At 33.2% G+C, this 10,652-nt stretch overlaps 2 protein-coding genes across 2 annotated transcripts in view; one reads left to right on the top strand and one right to left on the bottom strand.

Moving 5' to 3' along the window:
* The window catches only part of LOC124540172 (NACHT domain- and WD repeat-containing protein 1), a 67,557-nt gene extending 65,739 nt beyond the window's left edge, over positions 1-1,818 (bottom strand). Inside the window, exon 1 of the mRNA XM_047117631.1 lies at positions 1,578-1,818. Within this exon, the coding sequence (XP_046973587.1) occupies positions 1,578-1,645 (68 nt within the window). The 5' untranslated portion in view covers positions 1,646-1,818. The remainder of the gene's footprint in view (positions 1-1,577) is intronic.
* LOC124540258 (zinc finger protein 182-like) lies at positions 1,644-7,942 on the top strand. Its single transcript, XM_047117724.1, has 5 exons — positions 1,644-1,872; positions 3,272-3,866; positions 4,676-4,834; positions 7,170-7,301; positions 7,747-7,942. The coding sequence occupies exons 1-5, from the start codon at positions 1,644-1,646 to the stop codon at positions 7,940-7,942; spliced, it is 1,311 nt and encodes a 436-aa protein (XP_046973680.1).
* The last annotated feature ends 2,710 nt before the right edge of the window (positions 7,943-10,652 follow it).

Consider the following 10,652-nt stretch of genomic DNA (forward strand, 5'->3'; position numbering starts at 1 on the left):
TTTATTTGATTTGTTTATTACCAGGGCTGGATATCCGTTGGTGAATGTACAATAGTAGCTTATGTCTTTAAATTGAAGTTGAAATTCAAGCTTGCTTCATAAATTTCATGAAATTTGGTTTCGAAGTTTAGGCGTAACAGACAGACATACAAGAGCTGTTTCGCATTTGTAATATTAGAATCGATTTGTATTAAGAATATTCAAGATATCTTTAACTAGATTTTGCTTGGCTATCGTTAATATTTCTGTTGGGGGAGTTTGTGCGTGTATATTAACGGTTTGTTATTGGTTTACACACTGTCAGTTTCATCCATGTTCATATAACGTTTTTGTACCTAAGTCCAACGAATTTCCCATTATTTTGATATTATTATTTACTTGTTGAACCCGCAGTGTTACCCGCGCGAAATTATAATATTTTATAGCACAAGCCACTCCCCCAAACCATTTCCTACCTCCTATATAGAAGTCCTTGAAAATTAATAGTTAAATAATAATGAGTTTTATAATATTTTCTTAAGAAATTATTAAATAGATTATCGGTAGATAATGTCACCCCCTTTCCACACCCTGAATGGATAATTTTCGTCTTAAAGCTAACTGTGTCCTTTCCTGGGAATCTATTTCTATAACAAATTTCATTTAAATCGATTTAGTTGTTTAATCATGAAGAGTTTACTTTCGTATTTACAATATATTAAGTAACGAAAATATACAAACAAACACATTGTAGGGTCACATTTTTATTAAAGATAAAATTTAAAAAAATGCTAGTTAGGCTTTATATATTCTACCTTCGTGTAAGAACCACATTCCTTAAGTTTAATATCTAATAGTAATTTTTAAATATAGAATACAATGTTATACGACCTATAAAACTTCAAACGACTCTATTTTTGCAAGGGCTCATAGTAAAATATAAACTGTTCACTTTTATATACGGTATTTACGTAAAATATTTTGTAACTCAAATCGCAGAATGTATTCTCAATATGCCTCTTAGGAGAGGTCTACGTCCAATAGCAGACTATAATAATTATTAATTATGCTGTATATTTGGTTCCTTGATCTCAGTTGTGCTAATAAAAAAAAAGAATCAAATTCCTATATTTAATATAAATTATTTCATAAAACTCCGTTAAAAATCGTTTTACCAGATTTCGTGATATTTACTAACGAAATACTTTATTTATTTATATTAAAATTATATAATTATTAATATTTACATATCTATTTTAGATGTAATATTTATTGTAAATGCAATTTTTTTTTTACATACGTCATTTTTACTTACGCCTAAAATAAGTTGCTATATTAAAAAAATAAAAATAAATGTAAAATTAAATAACTTTGAGAATAAATTCTTGTTTTATATAAAAAAATAAATGTTTTTGTACTAGAATTAATGATCTGAACAACCTGTAGGCAAGCGTTGTCAATGTATTGATTTATTTTGATCACATCTGCGCTTATCTCGCTTACGGACATTATTGTAAAACAAATAATACAATGTTATCATTATTGTCCGTCTCGTCGTCTATTGTGACCGACGACCTTCGCGTATAAGTGGTACTCACTCTTCAGAATGCTGGGAGACACTATCCTTGTCCTTATGAGCTTGTCCTGAGCTGCAGGAATTGCCCATGGCTTCGCCGGACCGGCCACCACCTTTTCACTACCACATACGTCCAGAAACCGCACCAGACACAGTGTTATTTACGAAAACAAACGAACGAACATTCTATCATTGTTTGGCATCGCCCGGCTGCGATCGTCGAGCGGTAAATCTTATTCCGAGTGACACGTCCAACCGCACCGAGTCCCCGAACGCGAATAAATCGATTCGAGTTTTCTCGTCTCCCCCTCCGCTGAGTTTCCGCGCGCGCGTCATTTTCACGCTTTTCACGTTCAATCGTTGAAAGCTTTAACGACCAACGAGTTTTTATATATTCGCCAAATAAATTTAAATAATCAACGTTTACCTATTTGTTTATTTAATTTTATTAACGTAATATTTGAAACAAAACTCAATACGTTTGATCGTTTTTTTTTTAATTCATAAATAGGTATTATTTTATACTTAATAATAATTATGATTTTAATAAATTTATTCATTAATAAAAAGTATGTTTATAATTTTATGTATATATTCAAATATATATTTTAAACTATAAATAACACTAGTTGTGTACGCTATGGGTGTGGAAGGAGCTTTAAAATTAAACATCATAAATCATCTGTGGCAATCAAACTGGCAGCCGAGGGGACAGCCGCCATCGTTTAAATTCGGAATTCTTAAAAATAAAACGCTGTTTTTGCTTGTTTCCAGCTGTCGTATCTCAACAAGTGCCTTACAGTATTACATTTATATCATTAGATTATGTGTATTAAATAATATATTTTAAGTATATTATACTTTTTCTAGTATTTAATATAATGCCCAGGTGTTATTTGAACTCTGTGCGTCCTCGTCGAGGATCTTTTACATATGAAACAGGTGCTTTTTACATGAAAACTTGCATTTAAAATTATTTTGTAAACATTTTTTGTTGTTATATTTTTCATATAAAGTAATTATTTTATTTTTAGACGCACAATTAATTTATAAGTGTTGTTATTCTTGATAATTATTAAAATTATTGATGATTTAAATTAATAGTGTACCTATTGTTATTTATTAATTATAGAGACAGCTATCATATACGGCAAAATTATTTTATTTTAGAATATACTTAAGGTAAGTACCATTTGTATATTTTTAACATGTTTTTATTTATTTATAATATTTTTATTATTACAAATAATAAAGATGTATATATACCTATATAGCGCTATAATTGTAATTTTATAATTATTCAAAAAATAATATTTTTACATTTAGTGATTTCTTGGTCGATTATTCATAGGATTTATTTTTCCTATAAGTTGCATACAAATTCAACATTGAGACTATAAAAATTATTCCTTCAACAATGCGCCACTAACCTTAGCTTGATTTTGAGTCTACTGCCTGTACCTACACTGGTCCACTTACCTTTCAAACCAGTAATAAAACATACTATGTTTGATCCTAGAATATCTAAGGAGTGGGGTCTACACAGACAGACTTGCAAAGAGTCCCCATAACCTTCTTCAAATGTTTTTGTTTAATTTCATCCTTTGTTGGTTCTGTAATACAATGTTAAGTACTTAACAATTGTCTAATGGAGCGGACATTAGTTTTATGTAACCTCTGCTCAATTAGACCATTAATAAAATATATATATTTCAGAAGATACAAAGACGCCACGTGTCCCAAAACCTCAAAACAATAAAAAACAGAAAACTTTACTAAAAACAAACGAAACAATATACCACGACAAAGTGCCGATCTCAACGCGATTCTACCTCCAATTATTAAAGAAAAGTCAGTTCATACAACACTTTATCGATACCGAAAGTTACGATTACGCTTTGGAAAACGAAAAACCAGTGAACAATCCCGAACCGAAGAAGACGACTGCGAAACGTGACGAGAGGATATACAACCTGAGATCCAACGAGGCGAAGACTGAACGGAAAATATTCACGGAGAAGAAAACGAGACGATACAAGCGCTCGAAGCAAGTCTTGCAAAGGAATGACTTGAAGAAAGACAAAAAATCACCCCTCGCGCCGATCATAGAAGAGATTAAAAACAGAGAATGCAGAGCGAAACCGGTCAAAGGTTCGGAAATCGATAAAATCGCGGAGAAATTGAAAAGCCTAGTCGAAAATAACGCTGATGAAAAACTCAATAAAGAACTGTTGTTCTGCAAGGAATCTTTCGACAAGGAAAATGTGGAGTGTCAGATAAATGATGATGTGAAAGTTTTGGTCGATAAAGGTGAGTTCGTCGTATATAGTATATATAAATAAAAGCAAAATACCACTTACTAATTCATCATGAAATCCCAAAACCTACAACACGTAAAATTTAAAATTTGGAAGATTCCTTATAGGGTATAGACATTTGCTAAGAAATGGGATTTTACAAAAGACATCTCTAAGGAGGTAAACGGTGGTTGGAAGTTTGTAAAAAAATCAAATGTAATTGAAGTTAAGCCCTTATTTTAACCGCAGTAGCAATATTTTGGTAATTGGGCTACTAATGTGGCTTAAGAGATGACTTATGTTGAAGCAATCGTAGCTTGCTATAACAGATTTGATAATTAGGTAATATTTCTTAAAGAATGGGTTTGATACTACAAAATTATTTCTATTTAAATTAAAACTAACTGTATAACCTATCATATATTATACACTAACCACCATAACCAACATCAATCAGATATATGTAGCTCTGTAGCTATATCTTTCTATTTTGTAACTCGATTATTGATGTATATTACGATAAAGAATCCGTTAATTGGTTTTCAATTAACAAAATTCAAGATACCATTTCGAATAGGGTATACCCGCTTTAGTAATGGTTAAGCTGAGCAATGATGCCTTCAAGTTCGAGTTAGTGAGCCAATGGAACTACGCTTAAAAAGGATATCTATAAGTTCCCAAGGCTTGATGTGGAATGATGATGTAAATAATTTCTTACAGTGCTTATGTTGATTTGCATTGGTGACTATTTACTGTCGATCATTGGCTAGTCTACCTGCCTACAAAATGAAATTTCGCTGTATCTAGAAGAATGTGCAAAATTCCGCGAATGGGAGCCCCGTCCGCGAGCCAGCCACGTGTGCTCGTACTGCGGCAAAGGCTTCGACCGGCCCTGGGTGCTGAAGGGACACCTCCGCCTCCACACCGGGGAGCGGCCCTTCCCTTGTCCTCATCCCCACTGCGGCAGGACCTTTGCGGATCGGTGAGTATTTTCAAAATCACAATAGGTCACAATATATGCCCTATTTTCAAGTCTCACGTTCTAACTTAAAATAAATAAAATTAGCCTTTATTGCTGTAAACCCACAAAACATAACTTTACTATAACTTAATCTAATTATATCTATATGTTTATTATACGTAATTATTCTAAGCTAACGGCGTTCGGGTGATTATATTCTGCAACAGCTTGTCTTTCGACATAGGTCTCCTCCAAAGATTTCCACTTTTCTCTGTCCCTTGCAACTCTGATCCATTCCTTACCAGCCACCTTTTTCAGATCATCTTCCCATCTTTTTTCTACATTTTAACTTAATCAGATATGAATATTATAAATGTGAAAATAACTCTGTCTGTCACTCTTTCACGACCAAACCGCTGAATCGAATTTGATGAAATTTGGTATGAAGCAAACATGAACTCCAAAAAAGGACATATGCTGCTTTTTTGGCTATTACCTGGCAGCCAACACCCAAAATACGAGCGAAGACGCGATCAACACTACTAAATACTTGTAGTATTGTATAGTTGGTATATGGGACGTTCGTCAACTGCTAGACAATGGTCATGATTACGGCAAATCTTAAAGACCACAGCCGTCATTGTGTTTATGATGGTGTGTGTGTGTGTGCAAACGCAGACGCATTTACTCACGCTTATAGCGAATGCATTCTGTCAATCATGAAAAAGTAACGTGATCAGTCGCATAATAATGACGCAAATATATTGAGAAGACTACATTTCGCTCGCAGCTTGGCCCAGGTTTTAAAGGGATTATCGTAGGATTTAAGTATTAGAAAGTAAATGTGACCTCTGAGCTCCTAGGGTTTAAGCTTTCGTACAAAATTTCATCAAATTCGAATTACTTGTGATGTGCTATTATTTATTATTTATTACTATTATTTATTATTTTTGTTTTTATTATCTATAAAGATCTTGTAGATATGTTTTTTTCTAGGTATAGTTTTCTATATAAGTATGTATATTTTCATGTATTATCTATTATTAAATAATAATTATTATAATAAGGTGGTAATTATACCGCATCATGGTTTTCTGTTTGTCCTAAAGGCTGTCTGGCAGAAAACGCCTTCAGGCATTAAGTCCACCCTTTTTTTTCATTTAATTTGTGGTTTTCAATAAAGTCTTTAAATAAATAAAATATTTATACCAACAGACATACATATTTCCTTTTCATTCATTCATTTATAAAGTCATGTAATTAAGAAAAAAATAGTATCTTCGGTTTATTTTTATAATTATAAAACGTTCGTAATTAATGATAGTGTTGATGTTTATTCGTTTTCTTGTAAACATAATTTGTTATCTGTTGAAAACAATATATTCTACAAATTATTTCAGAACAATTTTTTGTATTTCTTGTTTCTAAGCTGAATATAGTAAATCAGAATGCCTCAATAATGAGGTTTAGACAAATACAAAATGGCTACTCTTGGCTACTAAATATACTATGTTTTACGAGCTGTGGTGACCGCGAATCGTATGCCGTGTGTTTTCCTAAACCGTATAATATAAATTAAGTATCTAACTCTTTTTTTAAATTACTATAATTTATTTCAATATAGGTTAGTCCCATTACAGTAATTAAGAGTAGGTTGTAATATCTTATCAATCGTTCTATTAAGATGTTGATTAAATTATGCTCTAGAAACAAGAAAATAATGTCGTTTTAAGCAACTCATTCCTTCAGCAAGAAATTTAGTGACTAGACAGTCATTTATATAAATTAAACTATACTTTAACTTTTCTTTAAATATACGGGATATCCAACATAAAAATAGTTACTCAATCCATCAATTTTGTCATTTACAGAATAATACATACCTTCTTTAACATAGTGAATTCATAGACAAAACGCTTTGATACTTTTTAAAAACCAAACCTATTTGAAGCTCACCTAAACGTATGTAACTGTAATTAAATTGATACAGAAGATTATACGTACTCGTATACATAAGTCGAGTCGAGATGGCCCAATGGTTAGAACGCGTGCATCTTAACCGATGATTGCGGGTTCAAACCCAGGCAAGCACCGCTGATTCAAGTGCTTAAGTTGTCTTTATAATTCATCTCGTGCTCGGCGGTGTAGGAAAACATCGTGAGGAAACCTGCATGTGACAAATTTCATAGAAATTCTGCCACACGTGTATTCCACCAACCCGCATTGGAACAGCGTGGTGGAATATGTTCCAAACCTTCTCCTCAAAGGGAGAGGAGGCCTTTAGCCCGGCAGTGGGAATTTACAGGCTGTTGTTGTTGTTGTTGTATACATAAGTAGTGTGTGGTGTGCGTGTCAGGTCCAACCTGCGCGCGCACCAGCGCACGCGCGGCCACCACTCGTGGCAGTGGCGCTGCTCACACTGCGGGAAGGCCTTCAGCCAGCACCGCTACCTGGAGCGCCACCGCGCAGATGCCTGCCGCAAGTACAAGTAAGAAAGCAGCCACAATTGATAGGAATAATATCCAATAATTGTCTATAGGATGATGTTACCGTCTGATAGGATTTTTGGCCATTTTATAGTATTTTGCTCAAGGCCATCGGGGCCATTAACACCTATTCATCATTCTTGAATCGCCAACCAGCACTACTTAGTGTGTCCTGATAACAAGATGAGTCAGTGTAACTAAAGACACAAGGAATATAACATCTTAGTTCCCAAGGTTGGTGGCGCATTGGTGTTGAAGAATATGGAATATTTAGTACGGCGCTTATATCTGTTGACCACAGATCATCAGGTGACCTATTGACTAGTCCGCTCTGCTGTTATAATTTTTATATTCTATTTTTAAAAGCTGACGTCGATATTAACGCATTCAATCAAACAATATCCTCAGATTTTTACTATGAATATATATTTTTATTCTATATTCAAGGATGCACACTAGGAGTTCTCATGTATCGTGCACGTTGAAGATATCGGAGGTGCCGCAACCGGTGCCGCTGTACGGGTTTATTTGTCACAACAAAACCACAGACAAGCCCGAGGTGACTGCGATGTCTTACGAAGAAGGTCCAATAGACCTCTCTATGAAAAAATCAAGAGAAGATTGTTTGACCGCGAAAGTTTAATTTTTTTTTTGTATTTCTGCATGTTAATAAGAATTAAATGTTTATTTTGAATATTGAAAGGTAATATCTCGTCTTTGTTCTTTTCTCCCTTTCCCTCTGTAAGTAATTTTTTGTTGTTGTAATACAATTGGTATGTCCACTAAGCAATGTTCTGAGTGTAATACGCTTAATATTTCTGACCCTGAAAATTCTATAGTAGGTGATTATTACTTTCCAACAGGTATCCATTTGCCAGCATGTTTACATATAGTAATGAAAAAGCAATATCCTTGTAAAGTCGGCCTCAGTCGGCCTGAGTTAATTAAATTAACCTTATTTAATTAGAATATTAAAAAATGCAAAGGCACGCCTCTTGAAGAAGCATCTTGCGGGCCGGCATGGACAATGTGTCCGGTACCATTTTCCATCAGATGGTCTGGAGCCCTAAGCCTACACGGCGCATATAAAAAAAATGTAACAATCAGTACATATGTACTAGGTACCATATAGGTCTTGATTTTGAGGTCAGAGTAATAAAACATATGTTTTTATTTAAAAAACTATATTAAGCTAATAAGGATATACAAAATTTTCCTTTGTCGACGTTACAATAATTTAAATAAATATATTTTTACAACTTAACACTAAACGTCAATAATATTGAACTCTCATAAATAATAAATATATTTAAGAAACATTACATTAGTATTACGAATGATAAAAGTTGAGTAAAAATGGTTATCACAAAAGCTATGACAGTGTTGCCAGCTTCGGTTTATGTAACACAAGGATGGCAACACAGAACACAACAAAGCTACACATAGACGATAAGACTTTTACAAGTCAAAAGCTTATAAGCTTTGTCGGTTTAATTAATGTCATTTATCGAAACATGCTCGACACGTGTACCCATCGACGTGATTTTACCGTAAAATGTCGAGAAAACTTCGATAAATTATGTAAAATAACTTATTTAGAATTAATTAATATTTATAGTGAAAAGAAAAGATCTTAATCATCATTATTGCATCAGTAATTGATGTCATAATGCGTTTATATATAAACAACATAGATTCTTTGAACAGTTCTTTGGAAACGTTGATATGAATCGATCAATACAAGATAATATTATTAAGTCAATTAAATGGAGTCTACACGCCTGACCTATCGAACCACTGGCCATATTGGCAGGACGGCATTAAATATGCAACTGTTTCTAACAATAAAGCCCATTACACAATGAAAAAAATAATGTATAAGGAATAAGGAACACAGCAGGAACCTTACAGCAACCAAAACACAATAGGCGATAGGCTACAATATTTAATCAATCACAGCGGTTGAATACCTGCTACTAGTTACGTGCTGCTGTTAGTTTTACGACAATTCGTTGAAAAAATGTCCTGCGATTGGCTGGCTATAACAAATAAGAAACAAATTCCCAATGCGGCGGAAATTTTATTCTTATTTCTTATACCTTATTTTTTTCATTGTGTAATAGGGTTTTATGGCAGTAATAATTCGAGTGTTGCCTTCACTGATATGATTCCTTAAAATCGCCACTACACCTAGCGACCAGATATAGACGGGTTTGACGTGTAGACTCCTTAAAACTAACGAACGTACGCCTCTTTCTATGATATCAAAAATTCACCGGCCATTTCGAAAATATTATACTAAAATAATTGTCAGCTGTAGAAAATAAAAGAAAGGTATCGTGCGACAGATTGGGACTAAGATACTTTTGCTACATATTATGCATTAAATAACAGACACGATTAAATAATGAAACGTATTAAAAATCTATTTAGAATTAAATAAAAAAATAAGTCAATTAAACCGTATATGCATAAAAGAGACAGAGATAGAAAAAGAGAGGCAAGGATGCCTGAAGGCGGTATCTTTCTTTACGATATAATCTCAGCCAGATCACTCTATACGCTGCCTATAATAACTTCATTCCAAAAATACATAATTTAGATCGCTAACCTGTATTTCACAGTATCCTAGTATTTTGAAACCAGTTATGAAAAGTAACTAACAATTCTCTTTTGTTACGTAAAATATCATTACCCTTCATTACTGCGTAGTTAGTAAAGGTCTATGTGTAACTTCATATCACATAGGAATGTAGCGACATCAAAAAATTGTGCGATTTTTTTTTCAATTCTTATAATAAATAAGGGATAAAATCCCTTGGCACTTAATTTTCTTTAGTATATTAGGATATAAATGTTATATGACTATAGTATTCGAAGGACAGCAAAAGCTATATAAATATTAGACTGTCGTATAAAGAAATACCGCATCTTGCACACGTTGGCCAGTGTTGGGCCAATGTTTGCAATTGGCGTGTTGTTCATTGGACATTGGCTGTGTGAAATGGATAGATAACTATTACAGCCATTGAAAATATGAAGTCAATTAAATATCTTGTAAAAACATACCCTATTCTCTGGTAATTTAAGTACATTTTAGTTTGTATTAAAAATTAAAAACAGCCTTAGTTATAAATAATGTTTAGCGGACTTCAATACTGATACCTCTCTTTCTGTCATTATTGATTTGACATTTGTAAGAAGAAGACAGAAATATTTAATTAATTAACCCTATAATATTTTAAAGCAAAGCAGTGTTATTGTAACACAAATCAGTTCAATAGTAAATCAATGTTTTTTACTTGTGGTCTGTTTGAAGGAGCCAGTATCAAAGAGGCATAAGCGTCAAACAT

This window comes from Vanessa cardui, chromosome 24 (genome assembly GCF_905220365.1).
Source record: "Vanessa cardui chromosome 24, ilVanCard2.1, whole genome shotgun sequence".
Taxonomy (NCBI): Eukaryota; Metazoa; Arthropoda; class Insecta; order Lepidoptera; family Nymphalidae; genus Vanessa; species Vanessa cardui.